Source organism: Eptatretus burgeri, chromosome 7, assembly GCF_056783735.1.
Source record: "Eptatretus burgeri isolate ZD-2024b chromosome 7, Ebu_testis_v1, whole genome shotgun sequence".
Lineage (NCBI taxonomy): Eukaryota > Metazoa > Chordata > Myxini > Myxiniformes > Myxinidae > Eptatretus > Eptatretus burgeri.
The window spans coordinates 40,534,214-40,555,565 of record NC_140967.1 but is presented as its reverse complement, the minus strand read 5'-3'; the positions used below and the strand labels follow the sequence as shown (position 1 = coordinate 40,555,565).

The 21,352-nt window shown below is 46.6% G+C and overlaps 1 protein-coding gene across 3 annotated transcripts in view; it reads right to left on the bottom strand.

Moving 5' to 3' along the window:
• Window positions 1-1,269: 1,269 nt before the first annotated feature.
• The window catches only part of ABCD4 (ATP binding cassette subfamily D member 4), a 120,839-nt gene continuing 100,756 nt past the window's right edge, over window positions 1,270-21,352 (bottom strand). For all 3 annotated transcript variants that reach the window (XM_085888106.1, XM_085888105.1, XM_085888104.1), the window contains exons 18-19: window positions 7,439-7,554; window positions 1,270-7,042 (exon numbers count right to left, since the gene is read on the bottom strand). In XM_085888106.1, the coding sequence (XP_085744232.1) occupies window positions 6,977-7,042; window positions 7,439-7,554 (182 nt within the window). In that variant the 3' untranslated portion in view covers window positions 1,270-6,976. The remainder of the gene's footprint in view (window positions 7,043-7,438; window positions 7,555-21,352) is intronic.

Here is a 21,352-nt window from a genome sequence, read left to right as displayed (position 1 = left end):
TATATAATTCTGGCTGCCAGACCATGTGTCTGATCAAGTTGAAATTTAAAACTTGTATTCCCCATGGCGACTAGATCATAATTGCGAAGTTTCACATCAACTGATTAAGCGGTTCCAGAGAAAACATTATTTAATATTTTTCTTAAATCCAATATAGCTGCCAAACCGTGTGACCTTTCAATTATTCCTTAACAAACTTGTACTCTCGAGTTTCGTAATGTATCATTTCACATTTTCAGCTTCTTAATTCTGCTGCTAAAATCAGCCAAAGTACAGCTAAAATCTAAAAACTGTAGCTCTTCCATATAACATTCCTTTTATCATGAATACTCCCTGCTTATTTGTTTGTTTGTTACAAAAGCTTACTTTGCTTACAGTAAGATATCAAAAAAATTAAAACTTCTTCTTCTTCGTCCATATGCAGCACAAGGCTAAATAGTACAGAATAGTACTTCAGGTTCTCCCCTCCCTACTGCCCACCACCTTATGTATGATTCGCACAACCAAACACAATGCATACAAGTAATGGGATAACTTTTCCTGTAAAACAATCATTTGACGCTGATTCTTTGTTCTTTCGAAAGCACATGCAATGAAGCCTTGAACTCTTCTCTGCAAGAACAAGGCTGTCACTACAGAAATATTTTTTTCATCTTCGTTTCTTTTTTGTCATAGCTCAGAAGTTTATCAGATCACAAGCACAATGCAGCTTTTGATGATCAAATATTTATGAATGGGGGAGGTTTTTGGTGGGGGTGGAAGCAGTGATGCTTTTCTCAGCTGTGAGTCTTCATGTTTTTCTAATCATAGCGCATGCTGTACAATGGAGGAGAAACATTCAGGCCCTTTCAGCACACGAGTAAGTCATCAATTTGAAAGCATGTGAGCTGTACAAATTTTCTGGAAATTTACTCCACATGGATGAACAGTCATATTCACAGATTTAATCACATACGATCCAAAATTTCCACAATCACCGTGTGTGCACCAAATCTATACTATAACTAGAAAGCTTATGGAACACCTCACCCTGAACACTGTTCAAGTATATAATTCAACTGAAAGAAAATAATGATTTTAAAGGTTGGATGAAAGAATATTCTGAAGTTTAGCATTGTTGATGCAGTCTGAAACACCACCATATAGAACATGTCCAATTACTGCAAAACTGGATGTTTTTGGAAGCAATACGAAGGTGATTTATGATCTACACTGTTCAAGTATACAGTATAAGTAAATTGAAATAAAATAATGATTGTAAAGGTCGTATTAAAAAATTAATTCCGTAGGTTTATTGCCATTGATGCAGTGGCTATTACACCATATTGAACATGTTACATTAGTTATTCGTGCCTGATGTTTGTGTCCTTTAAGCCAACCTTAAAAACAGTAAGTTTCCTGTTTCGAATGATTTTCAAATTTGTTTGATTGCCGGACAGGCAGACAGAGTAAAAATATTATCTTGCTCTTCTCTGCACATGTGCGATCGGGACAAATTCAGAGCCAAAGTACTGCGAAAATACAGGTTCGTTTTCCCATTTATGTTCTGATTCGTGTTCAAAATAAAACATTCAATTGAAATGAAATTGTTCCTTAATCATAAAATGACATTTGTGAATGAACAGAAGGACAGCAGAAGTGAACCAATTGCTTAACCCCGTTTTTCGCTTCGTGTGTGCAGCGTAAAAAGCCATTCATGTCTATGTGGCTGTTTGTGGAAAACGTTACAGCCCATACTTATGTCTCTTAATTATGCACTGTTTGAACGTGAGTTGCACAATGACCATGTCTATTAAAAACATTATTGGAAGATATCTTTTAAACCTTAAGACCTTTTAGACTGCTTAAGGCCCGGTCACACCTTGACGTTTTAGCCAACGTATGCCGATTTTTGATTTTTTTTTTCTAAAACGCTGGCACACGTTGAATACGTTATGGGTAAGTTTTGATAACATTGAGAGCACGCTGAAAAACACTGCCATACGTCGTTGTACGCTGGCTTTAAACGTTGTACTTTTCGGTTGTCCTCAAATTTTTTCATGCTTGAAATTTCACGACGTATGCCGGCGTATGACTCACACGTTCCGCTACGCTGGCCACAAGTTGTATGCACGGTCTGCGATCGTTGACAGACGTCAACACATGCTACGTGTAAGTTAATCATAAGTTGAGACACGCTGAGGTAATGTTTAGCGTACCCGAAACTTATTTCTAACCTATGATTAACGTGTTGTTGGCACGTTACGCGATCGTTGCCACACATCGACAGATGTTACTTTTAAGTTACTCATAGGCTGAAAGACGTCGGTATAATGGATCGTCCTTGCGTCAGCGTCCACGGCCACGGCCAGGCCACTTATTTGCAGCATTCTTCAAACTTTTCTTCGGCATGACGAGGATGTTCACACTTCGATGTCGAGCTTGGCTATGATTCCAATTGTCCATCGGCAGCGTCTATTTAAAATAGTCGAGTTTGAGCGTTTTAACACGTTCAGAAGAAACGCTTCAAATTTCAAAACCTCAGCGTCAAAAAACAAAGGCGAGTGACAGCAATTTAAATCGTTCATTGTAAACAATGAAAATAGCTGAGTGGTACCGTTTAAAAGTCGTTGAGTGTAAAAAAAATCCAATTGTTGAGCGCAATGTGTCTACTTTCAATAGTGGAGTTTGAGCGATTTAGCACGTTCAATAGAAACGATTAAAATTTCCGAGCGCCAGCGTCAAAAAACAAAGGCGAGTGACAGCAATTTAAATCGTTCATTGTAAACAATGAAAATAGCTGAGTGGTACCGTTTAAAAGTCGTTGAGTGTAAAAATATCCAATTGTTGAGCGCAAGCGTCGACTTTCAATAGTGGAGATGCAGCCATTTAAATCGTTGAGTGGCAGCCTATGAACCTACCCGTGGACACGCGGACGCAAGGACGATCCATCATAACCCACACCCTCCCCCTCACACTCACCTACTACTGCCAACATGAACAAACTACTACTAATACTAATACTAATACTAATACTGATACTGATACTGATACTGCTGACATGGACATCGACTCAAAAAGGAACTCGAAAACACTGTTGGGTTCCCTTTTATGAGCAGCATTTTTATATACCAATTCCTAAAACTGCTGGGAACATGTCTTTATATGGCAGTTGTAACCTAGAAACACGTTAATTTATTTTTTCTTTGTCGACCGGAAGACGTCATTGGAATATGTCTACATACGTCGATGTGTGTTGGGACTACGTAAAGAATTGGTTCAAAGCACGTCAAACACAAGTTAGAAATAAGTTTCGCATAAAAAAGACATTACCGCGACGTGTTTCGACTTATGAGTAGCTTATAAGTAGCCTTTGTGGACGTGTGTAAAACTTATCCCCATCGCATGCGGAACGTGTGTCATACGCCGAGTACGTCGTAAAATTTTGAACATGTTTAAAATTTCTTGACGTACTCTACTTATTACGACGTATGATAGCGTACTTTAGCGTTCTACTTGCGCATACCAAACTTACCCATACCGTATTCGACGTGCCCCAACGTTTTAGACACACTTTGTTACGTCGGCATATGCTGGCAAGATCGCCAAGGTGTGACCGCGATGTTGACCCTTCCATTTCTACGGCAGTTATGATTCGAATCGTTGTGCGTCAGCCGTTTAATAGGCTACGTCACGACATCGTCAGCGATGCGTGCAACGCGCTATGCCTAAGTTAGACTATCGGTGGGCATCGGTTGTGTAGGCCGACAACAGGTTCAGCATTCGTTGGTATAAGTTATCTATAACACAACGAAACGTTGTGTTGTTACCAATGCGTTATACATAAGACCAAGTCGCTATGAATACGTCCAAATCTTTAAAAAAAAAAACATCAAAAGTTCAACGTAAGCCAGCGTTTTACATAAATTTTAACATGTTGCCATCGCTGGCTAAAACGTCAAGGTGTGACCGGGCCTTTAGATGCCTTTGGACCCTTTGCTTAGACCTTTTAAGACCCCTTGACCCTTTAAAACTCCTTCATACCCATTAGACCTTTACACCTTTTAGACCCCTCAGGCCCCTTCATACCAATTTGGACCCTTTTTACCCTTTAGACCCATACACCCATTTAGACCCTTTAGAGCAGTGGCCTCCAACCCTTTCAAACACATCACTTTTAGAATCTAAATGCAACACAAGATCTACCCCTAAAAATTCGACTTTACTGAAACCTAAAATAATGTATGCTATGCATAACACTCACCTATTTTCATTGAGACACCTGTGCTTGCACACTATCTGTAAGTGCTTTGAAATCTGGGTCATAGTTTGAGATGGCCAGTCTCGTACAGTCCATAAGATGGGGATCTGTGAGATGAGTGGGATACTTGGACTTGATAATTTTCATCTGGGAAAAATCCATCTCACAGAGTTATGTGGAACCGAAGTCGGCCTTCACCTTGAGTGCACAGGATTTCAAAAGAGGGTACTTCTCTCTGTTTACAAGTCCCCAAAAGTCTTTGTCCCTTGACTTAGCTTTCAGCTCTATGCCATTTTGCATGGTGATTATATCCATTTCATGTTCACTGATTTGTTTGAACACCTGCTGAAATTTTCCTGTCAGTTCTCCAATGTCCATCTGAAGAAAAGGATTTGAGACAAACGATTTGTTCCATTTGTCGACCTCCTGAAATTGTCTGTTGAATTCCTTTCCCAATCTTTTCAGGTGTTGACAGAATTTTATTTGGATGGAACCCTTTCTTTGATGTTTTGTAGGATTTCCCCCAGATCTTGGAAGTGCTCTGTTATGTTGTTCTTTAACTGGGAGGACCACAGGCCCAGTTTCAACTTGAACGCATTCACTGCACTGATCATGTGACAAGTCTCTGTGCCTCCCCTGCAGTTTGCGATTCATGTTCGTAAGATTCATGTTGCCGTTATGTTCGTAAGAAACCCCAAATCGAGCAACCACGTATTATCTGACAGCTCGCTGTACATCTCATTTCTCGATTTAAGAAAGGTGACAATTTCAGGGATCAGATCTAAAAATCTCTGGAAGACTTTTCCTCGAATTAATCACCTCACATGTGAATGAAAGATTAGCTCACGGGAGGTGGTATCAAGCTCATAGAATAACAATTTTAACGAGGGATGTTGCAGAGCTCTGGCACAAATCGAGTTGATGATCTTGACAACTGCCATTACATGAGAAAAGTCAATAACCTTGCTTGCTAGTGCTTGTTTGTGCAAATTAATCTTCGAAACAAGAAAAAATGAAAAGCCCAGCATATTCCATGTTTCGGCAGTTCAACAACAGGCAACGAGCAACTGACAAATGCATGGTGGCCGCATCAGTACAGAGACTGTGTCATCGATGGATAATTGGTTCGTTGAAACGCAAATAATTTTTGACTGGCCAGTGCGCCGACATTTAGCTGTTTTATTATTTTTTTTTTTTTTTAACTCTCCAGCAGCTTACATTTGTGACTCACGGCCGCAACAGTATTATTAAATACAACCATCATATGGAATCTTGGCTTTTCCCACTCTATATTTTTTTAAATGTTAAGATCGACTGTTCAAGACTGGGATTGACCTGTCAATTGCAGTCGACTGGTTAGAGATCACTGCTTGAGAGACCTATAGACCTTTGATCCTTGAGACACTTTTCAGATCGAAAGATGTTGGATAGTATAGTGTTGGCACAGGCATGATAGGCTAAATGGACTCCACCTGTGTTAGATTTCCTTGTATTCCCTTGTACAGATATACCGTACACCTTTTAAGACTATTTAGACAACTTAAGGACCCTTTGGACACTTTAGACACCTTTTGCTCTTTTGCCCTTCGACCCTTTAATCACTTTAGACCCCTTTTAGAAGATTGAAAAAAAATTCCCCCAAAATCGTTTTTGACGCCCTTTTTGTATTGCGACACAAATTGTGTACAAGTTGCAATGACGAATTAAAACTGATATCCCAAAGCGAAGCTGATGTTGGAAAGTTATGGGAAGTATACAGGGTGTATGACAAGTCAACATTCAATTTTAAACTGTTGTAGCCGCTTAATTTATGAACTGATTTTAAATGAAACAAAATTGCAATGACAGTGTGTCCAATAGCATGAAGCCAAAAGACCTTGATGAACTGGAGGAGAGAATAACCAATATTCTCACGAACATTCCTGAAAGCATGTTGTGATCATGAGCAGCAGCGAATGTGCCAGTCTGATTAAGGAAATGTGCTGACAGTGCTGGAGAATATGTGGAGGTTTTAAAAGTTGTGCATAAAACCTCATTGGACACTCTTTCATTTTTAGTTCGTTTCATTAAAATCGGTTCATAAAACTTCCAGAACAATTTAAAACTGAATGATCTTCAATCAGGTGGTAGGCTCAAAAAGTGCCTAAATCTGTTTCCCAACCGAGCTTTCCTGATTTCACCCCCGCTCCCAAGCAGTACTTTAGAGGTACAACAAGCATGGATTGGAAATCTTGGCTAGTGCAATGGAACGAGGTTTCCAAGGTTACCGGCTTTACCCACTGCAGTATCTGTTCATTGAACATTTTATTTAAATTTAATTCCAGTTTCTACCAAAACACACTCCAAAAAATTGCTCATTTGAGGTGAGACACCATCGAACCCATCGGAGAAGGGTACACACACATAGTCCATCCAAATTTAAAAAATGAAAAATGTTACCAGGTCAGGATACTGGTCCTCAGAAATGAAAGTGTGAAAAGTAAAAATTCCAAATCACATACAACACTCGCAGTGGAATTAATCATCCCATCTGCTATAAAATAGACATTTTATGACGTCATCAGATCACCGATAACAGAAGTTAATTTTTCAGGTGTGCAAAGAGCATCACAGCACATGAGAGGAAACAACAGCAATTTGTATAAACTGTACTCATCCTCACTGAAAAGATACTAAGGCTGATAAGTAAGGTGCAGTTAGTATCTGTCTCACCCATCCTTCCAGTACATTCACATTTTAGGCATGTAACTGTTTAAATTCCCATGATCGTTTGCCTTTCAGCCTCAGGACGCAGTCATGATGCTGTGATGGAAGGAGGAAAGAAAAATTGCAAGAGAAATGTTAGTTTGTGCATCAGAACACCAAACCGGCACAGCGGTGATGAAGAGCCACAAGCTGTTGGACATTAGGTATCACAGCATGATGACAGTGGATACCTACATCGGCCTTCCATTTAGATCAAGTTCTACCTTGAGGAAAAATATTACAGCAGCTCTGACAGTATTTTTCAGATGGGGCTACAACTGCTCTTTGCTGTAAGTTTTTTTTTTTCATCATTAGCTCTCTTTATGGTCTCCATCATGCCACAATTTTATATTTATAATCCTTGTTCTCGAATTTTTATGGAGGTCATGCAGGAACTTTGCTCACAATTCCAACCATCCTGACTGGATCTGATCATATTTACTGAAGACTCACCTTGTTCAGGCTGCTTCGATGGCCAACACTGAGGACTGTGATTCCAAGATGTCCACACATTCGGTACATCTCACTTTCAGTCTCCTCTGTCAGAGCACTTGTGGATTCATCCATCACTGCTCAGAAAAGAGAGATATGGAGAAAAAGAGAGGGAGAGGGAGAGACTTGACTTTTAGGTTTGGCTAATAATGCACCATGAAGTGAGAGTTTGTGTGTGTGTGTGTGTGTGTGTGTGTGTGTGTGTGTGTGTGTGTGTGTGTGTGTGTGTGTGTGTGTGTGTGTGTGTGTGTGTGTGTGTCGTTGATTGGTATCTAAATATGAGTGTTTCAGAATTTGGAACAGAGTCCTCCCAGGGTGGGCTCAAAGTATCCACCTTTATTTTGGTAAGGGGTCACGATGGTTCATGGACCAAGCTGTGGAGTTTTCTGTTCTCAAAGTTTTGGGTCGAGGGTTCTCTTCAGGATCGTCGCTGAGGCCAGGACAGCTTCCAACTGTAGTTTGTTTGTAATAATATTCCCAGGGATGGTTTTTAAGATCTCAGTGAGGTTATTTGTCATCATTCCTGGAGCTCCAACTATCACTGGTACAATGTTGTCATTCTTCAGCTTCCAGGATCTTTCCACTTCATTCTTGAGGTCTTGGTGTTTGGTCATTTTCTTGATTTCTGCATCGTTTAGTTCAAAATCACTGGTATTAACACCTCACTTGGCAATGCCTTCTTCTCTCATTTTTTGAACCGAAGTATGATGTCTGGTCGCAATGCCTTGTTCTCGATTTTCACGCTCGATGGGATTATTAGGTCGTACATGAGCAGTACTGAGTACTTTCATAGTTTCAGTCCATGCTTTTGGTTAACGTTCCTACAAATTTTCTCGAACTGGGATATCAAAGTTTTTGCAGATGTGCCTGCAGTTAACATTGCACAAACTCTGTTGTCGTTGTGTGTCCAGCTATTCTGACATGAGATTTAAAAAAAAATTTGTGTTCAGTCATTAAGCATAACATATCACCACCTCCAACCCTCACATCGTCTTTTTTTTTCCTCCTCTCTCTCCACCTCCCCCTCCCCAACTTTCTGTCCCCACCTCATTCCCCCTCCGAATAAAATGCATATATATATATATATATATATATATATATATATATATATATATATATATATATATATATATATCTCTCTCTCTCTCTCTCTCTCTCTCTCTCTCTCTCTCTCTCTCTCTCTCTCTCTCTCTCTCTCTCTCTCTCTCTCTCTCTCTCTCTCTCTCTCTCTCTCTCTCTCTCTCTCTCTCTCTGTGTGTATATATATATTGTTACGAATTCTCGCCCGCCAGCGTGCGAACGACAGCGTTTAACCGAATCGTGCCCGTACGCCCACCGGACGAACAATTCAGTCGCGGCTTTCCGGATCAATACCGAAAACCAGCCACGGGTGTGTTCTTAACCACACCACAACCTTGTCCGCACTCTACCCGCGCTACAGGGTCCGATCGCCAAATCTTCGATTTACCTAATTATTCGCGCGGGTAGATTACCGAGAGATTGTACCTCAATGGGACCGCTTGGAATCGAGCCATTTTAGCAACTCACTTCCTTTTGGGATAACCGAGCGGGGTATTATCGCGCAGTCCCGTTGGACCCGATTCTATTATCGGTTATTTAAAAAACAACCATATCCCGAGTGCAAGGTGGCAGTTTAATTGGGGAAAGAGGACACAACGAGCAGGTTAACATTTAAACAAGCACATTTATTACACATGTATGCAGTCAGGTATTCATGCATGCACGTATACAGCCAACAAAAGCGATGAATGCAAAACACGCATGCAGTTATTCAATGGATGGGGGTCGGGACAAGACACGAGCAAGGCCAAGCGCTACAACCATCTATTTATTATTTACAGTCACTTATCAACAGTTCCACTTAACGGACTCGGCGCAACAACGTTCATACAAAGAAACAAGGAAAAACCCCTCAAAGACGAGGGGGTAGACTGGATCTCTCGGGGTCTTTATAAACCTGGAGCTTTGAGGACCGAAGGAGCTCCAAGAGGCCGAGCAGGTTACCTGGTCACCCTGGAGACGACTCGATGGGGTCGGGTTTGGTGACCCTCGGTGGCCCTGCCCGCACTCCGCCGGACTCCACTCATGCCTTCGACGGTGACCCAGCTGGCGACTCCTCTCCGGCTCCACAACTTTCTGCAGCTCCTTCCTCTGGCGGTACTCGAACCCGCAACCTTTCAATTGTCGCTTCCTCTGGAAGTCCAATGCGCTATCCGTTGCGCGCGCCTCCACCCAACTGTGTTTCCTCGCTTCCACCACGCAACAACCCCCAGCCCCGAGAGACTGACCGACCGACTCCTGACTCCTCTCACTCTAATCTCTCTAAGCTGCGTTCAGCGCTCGCTTTTATTTCCATCCCGCCTTGCTCCTCCCTTCGCGGCGCGCGGGGGAAGAATTCGTTGCCGTGGCCCCCAAGGGGAGGTGGCACTGGGGACATTTACCACCCAAAATCAGGCCCCCACCTGACATCAACTTTGACCTCTGGCTCGATCTGCCCCTCCCCCATCCCGACGCGCGGGAAAGCAAGGAAAGGGGGGAGGGGAAATCCCAGGCATCAGTTCTGTTTACCAGTTTGTCCTTGTTCGTGGAGATGTCGGCAGTTTTGGAGAAGTTGGTTGTGGTTGTTGTGGCTGGCGCAGTGGTGAAGGTGGTTGGTGGTTGGCGTTGTGGAGAATGTGGTTGGCGTTGGGGTGAAGGTGGTTGGCGTGGTGGAGAAGGTGGTTGGTGGTTGGCATTGTGGAGAATGTGGTTGGTGGTTGGCGTTGTGGAGAATGTGGTTGGTGGTTGGCGTTGTGGAGAATGTGGTTGGTGGTTGGCGTTGTGGAGAATGTGGTTGGTGGTTGGCGTTGTGGTTGGTCCAAAATAACGATAGTAAAAGAAAAACGGCTACCTCAAATATCACAGCCCGGGTGACACGAATAATTCCCATTAGACAACGGTGGGGAAATCTATCTGAATACAGATTATCGGCATAACTGATCTCAGGACCTATACGGTGCTCTGCAAATTTCCACAGCCGAAACAATATATACAGACACAGAGACACAGAGACACAGAGACACAGAGACACACACACAGACACAGACACACACACACCTTTCCCTCCCACAGTGTATAGCAACGTTCCGTGAGGCGTTGCTCTCCCCACTTCCATCCCCCCTTCCTCGCTCTTCTCCACTTCTTCACCCACTCCTCGCTTCCAATCCCCCTCACTTCCCTCCATCCTCTCTGCCTCCCCTCCCCCCTCTCCCTTTCTCTTTCTCCACCCCCTTTCCCATTCACATCACCGTCAGTGAAGCGACGGGTTGTATTTGCTAGAGTGTATATTGTTACGCTGTGGAAATTCGCAGAGCACCATATAGGTCCTTAGATCAGTTTTGCCGATAAGTTTGTGTTCAGATAGATTTCCCCACCGTGGTCTCAAGGGATTATTCGTGTCACCTGGGCTGTGATCTTTGAGGTAGCAGTTTTTCTTTTACCATCGTTATTTTGGACCAACCACCAACCACCTTCTCCACCACGCCAACCACCAACCACCTTCTCCACCACGCCAACCACCAACCACCCTCACAACAACGACATCTCCACACCAATCCTAAAACCACATCTCCCCCGATCAATCAACACGAACAACATCGCCTCACCTTCATCTCCGAAACGACGTCATCTTGGCGCCAGCCACGGCGAGTCCGCATCGAACGGCATCGCTGCAGGCATACGCGAGGGTTTCCTCGCCACGCAGGGTCGCTGATCTCGCACACGTCTGCTCTGTGCAAGCTTCGTCCGAGATTCGGATCAAAAGAGAGAAAGGGGCGGAGCCAGCGGGGGGTCGAAGGTCGGAGAGCGGAGGTCAAAAACCTCGCCTCACGGACCCAATATAAGGCGAGCGGAACGCCAAGCACGGTCAGTCTGGAGAGGTCGAGGAGCCGCGTGGAAGTCTGGAGCCCGAAGCCTGCAGTAGCTGAAGAAGCTGAGGAGAGCAGAGGAGGCGCGAACTGAGAGCGCGGCTAAGCCTGCTGTGCCGCGCGGAGCTGCGTGTTCTCGTGCGAGCCGGAGAGAGCTCGCCAACCAGCTCCGAACGGTCTGAGGTGATCGGGCTTCGGAACGGTCCGAGCATCACTGAGGGACGAACGGGTTCTTAAAGAGAGCATCAACTCAAAAAGAGCGAAGACCCGTTCGTTCCTCTCAGGCATTGCTGGCTGGGGCCCGAATCACCAGGCCGCGGCCGAGCCGCGGGTACGCTAGCTGCCGTGGGGAAGGGACATCGCGGGTCGCCCCAGCGAGGAAGATAACCAGCGCGGCCTCACGGAGCTTCTTCGGTCAACTAAGCTCCGTGCAAATAAAGACCCAAAGAGGTCCAGTCTACCCCTCATCTGTCCTTGGGTTTTACCTTGCTTTTATTTGTGTGAAAGTTGTGGCGCCAAGTCCGTCAAGTAAAACTGTATAAGTGACTGTACATAATAAATAGACGGTCGTAGCGCTTTGTCTTGCTCGCGTCTTGTCCCTTCCCGCCAATTCATCTATCTATAATTCCAGCAGTGTGTGTGTGTGTGTGTGTGTGTGTGTGTGTGTGTGTGTGTGTGTGTGTGTGTGTGTGTGTGTGTGTGTGTGTGTGTGACCGCTGTTTCTCGACAACCTCTGGTCCGATCTAATTGAAACTTGCCAGGTATATTGCTGGGGACCTGAGGATGTGCCTTTTCAAGGTTTGATATTAATCGGACAAGTGCTTCCCAAGTTATGGCCATTTATTTACCAAACCAATGGGAAGACACGTTGTTGCGTGGGCGTGGCCGATGGGGAAGGGAAGCACAGCCACGTTCCCCATTACGGGTTACAACGTATGGACTTCGTACGGGAGAGTGATGACTTCGTGTATTCTAATAATTTCTTGATTTCTTATGCGCATTTATAGATAAACACAATGGCCCAAGTTATGATCATTTTCATATTAGACGGTGCATAAATTTCGGGAACATCAGAGTGCTGGTATGCTCCGAACCAGGAAGTAAATTTTTTCTCTCTCTTCTCTTCTCTTTTTGTTTTTCCTTGCCACGACATTGCGAAAAGGTAAAATACATTGGCACTAATTGAATAATATCGAACTTCCAGGTCACGCACGTACGGGCACGTGAGAGCGAAGAAACGGCCTGTGTGGTTTATTTATTTATTATTATTATTTTTTTTTACGGGCACGTACTAGTTGTATAAATTGCATGCGTGTTTTTCCATACCTGCATGACTGTATACGTGTGTTGTTCGTAAATAAATGTGCTTGTTTAAATGTAACCTGTTCGTCGCGTCATTTTCCCTTCATTGAGCTGCCATCTTGCTCTCGTAGTTTACTGGGCTTTTAAATAGTCGATAATAGAATCAGGTCCAGCGAGGCCTCGCAATAATACCCCGCTCGGTTATCCCAAACGGAGCGAGCTGCTTAAGCGGCTTGTGTCCAAGCAGGCCTTCGTATATATGTATATATATATATGCATATATATATATATGCATATATATATATATATACATATATATATATACATACATATATACATATATATATATATATATACATATATATATATATACATACATATATACATATATATATATATATACACATATATATATATACATATATATACACACATAAACATATATATACACACATACACATATATATATATATATATATATATATATATATATATATATATATACATATATATATACATATATACATACATATATATATATATATATATATATATATATATATATATATATATATATATATTGTTGCGGGCTGGGGGGGGATCTGGTGAGAAGACCACAAGGTGGGGGAAGCTATCTCGGTTCCCACCTGACTCCCTGGAATTGTAGGCCATCGCACACGGATAATTCCGTGACGCGGCGGGTCGCTTAACCGACCGTGGACGCCAATATCTCAACTGCGTGACCTGGGGTCCTCCCGTCTATGGGTTAATCGGGTTACCTAATTAATCATGTGGTTTAATTACAAGGGAACACGCCCTCGGTACGCCTTGTCCGAACTGGATCACTCCACCGGACCGGATCACTTTTCCGGATCGGATGCAGCCGAACGACACTGCCAAGGACGTACCAGCTAAAAGGAATGGACCGTTGGGAATAAAGTCCTGGCTGAACTAGGATTCGGACCATGCTGGATCAATGGAAGAAACCACAAAGACGAGCTGGGAACATTCCTAATGATAATTTATTTAATATGGGCGAGGAAAGGTATGTGGTATGATAAAGATTTATTGGGGTGTGTTGTGCAGAGATGGGGGAGAGAGGTGTGGTGCAGCAAATAAACAGGCAATTTACAAAAGGGGACACAGAGCAGACTTTACGCGAAATTAATAATAATAACGAGAGGGGGAGCACTCGGGAGAGTGCAAAACCTCCGCCGCCAATATTGCTGGGTCACTCAAGTGAACATTATATCTTATTCATTAAATATGATGTCAACAGTGCTGACAGAGTTGGTTCTTTTCTCCAAACATTTTTTTTGGGGGGGGGGGGGGGTTGGAAAGCACTTAAAACATGTAAAAATGCAAAAAAAAAAAAATAAAATAAAATAAAAAATAATCGAAATTTTGTTGAAAAAAAAGTTGCAAAAATTTTTTTTCTCTAACAATTTTTTTTTGGGGGGGTGTTGGAAATCACTTAAAACATGTAGAAATGCAAAATAAAATTTTCTCTTTTTTTTGGGGGGGGGTTGGAAATCACTTAAAACATGTAGAAATGCAAAAAAAAAAATTATTCTCAATTTTTTTTTGGGGGGGGGAGGGGTTGGAAATCACTTAAAATATGTTGAAATGCAAAAAAAAAAAATTTTTCTCTAAATTTTTTTGGGGGGGGTAACAATTTTTTTGGGGGGTTGGAAATCACTTAAAACATGTAGAAATGCAAAAAAAAATTCTCTATTTTTTTGGGGGGGGGTAAAAAGAATTTTTTGGGGGGGGGGGGGTTGGAAATCACTTAACATGTAGAAATGCAAAAAAAATATATTTTTCTCTAACATTTTTTTTTTGGGGGAGGGGGACCAAGTCCAAAATTTAATGGGATGATCCTTGGAACATACCTTACCCCCCCACCAAGTTTCGTCGAAATCCGTCGAGAAGTTTTTCCGCAATACTGTTCACAAACAAACAAACAAACAGAAAGGGGTGAAAACAGTAACCTCCATCCATCTTCGAAGATGGCGGAGGTTAATAACGATCTTCTGCAGTCTTACTTAAGCAGACAGGTGCCAGGACACACACAGACACAGAAAACCTGATGAAGGGAAAGTTTTGAACCAGGAGGGGAGAGGAGTTGAGGCTTTGATCTTGGTACCTTTGTGCTTGATAGCACGACGTGCCACCAATACGTTTCCGGGGGGGGGGGGGGGAGATGGATGCTCCATAGTGCGATACCCGACAGTGGGCGCGTCGTCTCTGGTTTCAGCCGCACGTGTGGAGACTGTGTTCGGAAAGGAGTAGCTTGAGTCGAGAAGGGGCAGAGTCCAGAGTGCGAGGATGGAGTGGTAGGTGGGACCAGGTAGGCGGGTGGGGTTGACGTCGTGTCGGCGGAGATGAGGAGGCGGAGTCTGGGCAGCGGGAGGCGGGTCGTGGCGGTCGACGAGACGAGGCGAGAGGCGGAGAAAGAGAAAGACGGAGGGACTGCTCCAACCTTTATCGGGCCTGCCGCGTGGGGGGAGGGGCCATGGCAAATCAAAACGTCATCACCTGAATCGGGCGCTCTGATTGGCACCGACCCATCACATGGCCCGCCAACTTTGGCCAGTAACCGCCTCACTTCGTTTCCGGCAAGCCCATCCCAGACAGCAAGAATATTCTGCTCCGACCCCACGAGATGACATGAATCGTCCTGCAAAAACTCCCGGGCCGTGCCCAGGCTCCCCTCGACCCAGCCCAGGGTCGAGGGACCCACATGCTCGCTCGGGCATTCGACCAGCGTCGATCAACGCGCTCGCTCCGCGTGCACCAACGTGGCCCGCACTGTACATTCCCCGGCTCGATCACAGCTTCGCTGGCAGTAGAGACGAGAAGATGTTCACCATCCTTGGAGAATCCGCTGCTGCCAGCAAGGGCTGAAGGTACATCATTATGGATAAATCCATGCACGTTTCACGAGCGGCGTACGTGTCTGATTTTGAGAACATTCCAAACAGTGCGCAGTTCGGCCATTACGCACGTGGCCAGCGCTCACGTTCACACGACTCCGCCAGTGTGTGCGTGAGAACACCAATATGTGTCGGATATTGAGGTTGAAAAGGAACAAGCCGCTTCTGCTCAGCACACTCGTATCCCACCCAACATGGCGTGGAGAAGTCTTTATCGGCCTCCGTACACGTTTCGTGCAGCGTGGGCGTCGTGCTGGCTGTGTTTCCTGTGTTGTGAAAAACACCATTCGTGCAGCCTCTTAAGAGGTATTCATTCACATGGCTTTTTAATGCAACCGGCAATCTTCCCCAGATCATCGGAGCTTGAGTTGATAATCCCACACCGCCAAGCGCACCACATGACTCGCTGCACACGCTGGGTTTAGGGCTTGCCCAGGAACGAGGATCTCTGTGCAGCAGTTCCCTCACAGCGGCGCTGCACACGCTGGCTTCCATGAGGCCCCAGCTTACAGCGAAGGCGCATGTGGCTGATTTAACTCAGGAATAATCAGATGAAAAGAAGAGTAGGGACGAAATGAAGGAGAAAATGATTTGAGCAACCCTGGCTGTTAGATCGCAATGCACTCCCTTGTTGTCCCGCTAAACAAAAGGAAGGGAACTATCTACACGTATAATAATGGGATAACTGTCTTGGGACACCTATCTGTTGTATGCATGCGGTTCCGACAACCGATATATACATATATATATATATATATATATATATATATATATATATATATATATATATATATATATATATATATATATATATATATATATATATATATTGTCGCGGATTCGCGCCCGCCGGCGTGCGAACAGCCACGTAACTCGAATCGCGGCACGTCGCCCACCGGACGGACAATCCAGTCGTGACCCTCTCGGACTAACGCCGGGAACCAGTCACGGGTGGACCTTTCGGTCTCACCGCGATCGAGCCAATCGGCCCCCGCGTGGGATAGGGTTGCTCGCCAAATTCGACCTACCTAAGTACCCACACGGAGGGTAGACCGGGCGATCGCACCTCGCCGCAGGTCGACTTCGGACACGGGCCACTTAAGCGACCCGTTCCGTACTATCGGGATAACCGAGCGGTGTTATTCGTCGACCTCGACGGTTGGATTAATTATCGGGCGTCTTAACCCACGACCAACCCTTTACGTGAAGCAAGATGAGGATGCAATGAAAGAAATGACGAAGCGAAGCGGGAAAACAGTTCAATAATAAGCACATTTATTTCGCGATGAACGGAAAGCACACATGTACAATTCCACCAAAAGCACATGGAAAAGAAGAAGACAAAAAGCAAATGCGACAATGCAGATCTAATACCGACTACGCGAGCACACGGCAACACTTATACAATTTTACTTCACAGACGGCGCCGACAACACGCATTCCCAAAGCAAAAGAAAAGAGAACCACCCTCCAGGATGAGGGGGTAGGCGGGCCTGGGGCCGAGACCGTGTCGGGCCTACCCGTCTGATGATGAGACGCGGAGCGGCGGTGGTGCTTCAACTCCGCGGGCCTCGCGGACAGTGTCTGGTAGGGGGTGGGAAGGGGGCCCCCTTTTGTCGCACTATCTCAGCGCGGGGGGAAACAGGAGGGGGTTGCTGATGCTCGGGGAAAGGAGGATTTCACAAAATCGCGGGTCCCGCGACGAGCGTCTCCACCACGACCTCGGTCGCGCCGCCGGCCTTTCTCTCCGCAGTTCCCCGAATCCGACGCGAGCACCTCCTCGTCTGCCTTTGCCGTCGCCGCCTCTCCACAGCTCCGTCCTCTTCACTCCGACTCCGCGAACTCCCAACTGCACTGAACTGCGAACTGCTTCTTCACTTCCAACTGCGAACTCTTCCTCCTGCGAACTGAACTGAACTGCGAACTGACGAACGCGGCCCCTTATATCCCCCGTGGCCTCGCTCCTTCATCTTTGACCCTCTGCCTCCGACCTTTCACCTCTCTTGCTGGCTCCCCATTGGCCCGAGGAAAAGTGGGCGTGAATGCTTTTTGATCCATGAATTTGCATATAGCGACCGCCCTCCAACACCCTGGAGGCGGGGCCAAATCGCCCCTCGCTCACCGATTGGACGGAACAAAAGTGGGCGTGAGTCGTTTTTGATCCGTTTTTCTGCGGAAAGTCCGCGATGCTTTTGAACACGCTGCTCGGTGCGCGCTCTACACGAGTCCAGCATCGGTGCCCACGAGTGGCGCGAGATGACGGTGATGCGATGGTGGCGAGTTGTGACGGTAAAGGTCGTGGCGGTTGTGGTGAAGCGGCGTTGTGGTTGGTGGTTGTTGTTGTGATGGCTGTTGAGACGTGGTTGGTGGTGGTAATAATGGCGGTTGGTCCAAAATAAAGATAGTAAAAGAAAAACGGCTATCCTGAAGAGTCGCAGCCCTCATGAATGACATTTATTCCCTCCAGACAACGGGTTTGGGCCTAACTACACATATACTTACCGAGATATCTCACCTAAGGGACCTGAATGGTGGTTTGCGAATGTGGTCAACCACAACACTACCCCCTCCCCTTTTTACAGACTCGTCCCGAGTCGTCAAATTTTCGTGTGCCATCATGTGTAGTTTTCCCCTAGTACATTTTACCTACGGATCCCTGAGTGCGACATTCATGGTATTCGTGTCCCCAAAATAAATAACCTAAGGGCTGAGTAACTACCTAAACAAACTCACTCACACGGACGACTTAAATAAAATTGCCGGCGCTAAGACAAACATGCCGGGGGCGCACTCATATTTACAGTACATCTTACCTTAACTTACAAATTTTACACTAAACCATGGCCCAGGATCAATGAACTCTGCAAAAGAAAAGCAGTTAGCAGGGAGCCAGGCTGCTCGCATGCAGTCTCTGGCTCAAAACAATGCAGGTGACAGGGAACGTGGCTGGCTGCTCACACGCAGTCCAAGGCCTTCCCTTCTGAACTGAACGCAGTGAACCACAACGGTGCATGGGCTGCACAAACGTAGTCTCCGTGCCAGCTCAAGTGGCACATGCAATGAACACACGAATGGATGGATGAATGGTTTGAACTGAACGCAGTGAACCACAACGGTGCATGGGCTGCACAACGCAGTCTCCGTGCCAGCTCAAGTGGCACACGCAATGAACACAACGAATGTATGGATGAACACAAACACGGTGCACGGGCCGCCACTGCAGGCCCGTGTTGTAGCTGCCAACAGGGCAGTTCTTGCAGCGTGCAAACTGTTGCCTTGATCCTGGCGCACATGGCAATGAACAGGGGGGGGCAAAGCAAAAATTGAACGGGGCTGGTGAACAGGGGCAGTGGGCATGGCATGGCAAAGGTAGCAGGCAAACACAGCCCGCAGAAGAAGGCCGTTGCAGGCAAACACAGCCGGCAGATGAACTGGCCGGCACAGGCCTTGAAGTACCACAGCTGCAGATGATCCGGCCGGCAAAGGCCTTGCAGCAACACAACAGCTGCCGATGAAGTGGGCCGGCACAGGCCTTGAAGAAAAACAGCCAGCCGGCAGATGAAGTGGGCCGGCACAGGCCTTGCAGTAACACAGCCAGCAGATGAAGCTGGCCAGCCTTTGCCGTTCAGTGGAGGTTGGTGGAGGGAGTGCGGTGGTGCTGGCCACTTGGAAGGCAGGCTCGGACCTACCTACCTGTCTCCCTCCCAACCTATCGCCTTTGCCTGTCACTGTACATACCCACTCCCTTAATTTGTCAAACCCCAATTTAGCCCCAACTTATTTTTTTATTTTACTTCCCCACTATAAATCGTCCCCTAACCCCCTTTACTGTCCTTGTTCGGCTAACCTATCCTGTCACCTAGCCTACTCCCCACCCCTACGTTCCCTTCCCGGAGGGGAATAAGGGAGAGCTAACGTCCTGTGTCGAGGCCCAACGAAGCCTCAGGTTGGCCTCCCCAGAGTTCGGCGATCTAACCCAAAGTGGGTCCAGCGGCCCACAACGAGAGCGAGGGGATGGATGGTGCGGAGGGGTACACACACTTCCTATCTACCCTATCCATTTAACTGTTAAACTACCCCGGGGCTTTCAACAAGCGCCTCTCGCTTAAACTATTGGTTCTAACAACCCAGATTCCCGTCGCCTGTGTTGGTGTCCTCACAATTTCGGGCCTCGCCCCCCAATTTTCTCTCCGTGCCCTCACACAGTCTCATGGCTGGGACACGTGGCTCCCTTTGGCAGGCACGACCCTCTGCCGATTCTCCGACGATGGCACCCCCGGGCACTACACTGCCTCCGAGCCTACCAGCTCCCTAACACCGGGGAGTGCCCCCCATGGCACCTCCCCTGAAACGCACACGTGGCAGGCTGGCTTCCCAGGCCCCTTTCTGAGGGTCACCCTTGCCCACAACACTGCCCACGCGGCTAATGGCGCCCCGGGCCCCCGCACCAAGCAGGCGCACCCGTGCCCACTACGCTATCCCGGCCCCCCATGGGCCCTTGGCCTACCACGGCCGACTAGCCTGGTGCCCGGGGTACCCACTCAGCGATACTCACCTTTCGCAGCCACGCTCCCAAGCCCGTCAACAGGGCTCCTGCACCCCTCCAAATGGGTCTCGAGCCTACTTTCCCACCAACAACAAAACGACCTCCATTTTTCAATTTGACTAACCCAGCTAACTCACTCTACACTGACCCCGGGGTCCCTTGGGCGGGAGTCACTCCTCCCCCCAATCACTCATCGCACCATGCATTCCCCATTCGCTCCATACACACAGACCCGCTGGCCTCACTCACTCAACATGTACACGTACTCACCTCACAACCCACAACTCTTCAACACACACCGCTGAACTCTGCCATCCTTCTATCTGCATCCCCTAACTAACTCGTGCTCCCACGTCGTCCCTTAAACTACAGCACGTTCCTTTTAACCTACGTAGCTAAACTACGTCCCCTCTACACATTCACTGTCTGTCACTGTTCTCAAATGTCCCAAATAACTTTTATTTCCCCACCTAAAGCTCATCTAAATCCCTCTAACTAATCCATTCCACGGACTCCATGAGGACTTACCCCTGCCCCATGAAGTCGGTCTAACTAAGCTAACCCTTCCCCCTAACTAGTTTCCATCCTGTGCCCTAGGGTAAGGGGGTCTTCCACCCCTTGCCCAGGAATCCTGTGCACCCGAAAGTGAGGCTTGCTGTTTTTTTTTTTTTCCATGCGCAGCACCTGCGCGGAAACTCGCGCCCTTTACACCTGCCCGTGACGTCATGCAGCTGCACGTGTTCCTCGTCCCTCCTTGGACGGTACCATCCGGCAGGGATACCCCTCCTGCCGGATTCCAACCCCACGTGCAGCCATGGCGTCACCGTGCGCATAAAAAAAAAAAACACAAGCCCCACGTCTCGAGGGGTTCCCCACGCGAACACATGTGCTTTTCCCGTTGGAGCTTAACACACACGATCGCGTGGAGAACCCGTCCGGTCCAAATCCATTATCCTGCCTAAACTTTGTCCGTCCGCGGGATCGGCAAATCCACCACGTGCGTTTCCGGACCGGGACTTCACTCTCGCAAGCGAGCACGTGGTGGTCTCGTGCGTTGCACAGCACGGACCGCGTGCTCCCTGCTGGGTGAACCCGGCACGGTCCCCGAAACAACTACAGCCGCTACTCGGCTTTCTTTCTTCCCATGCCGCCGTCGTCGTCGCCA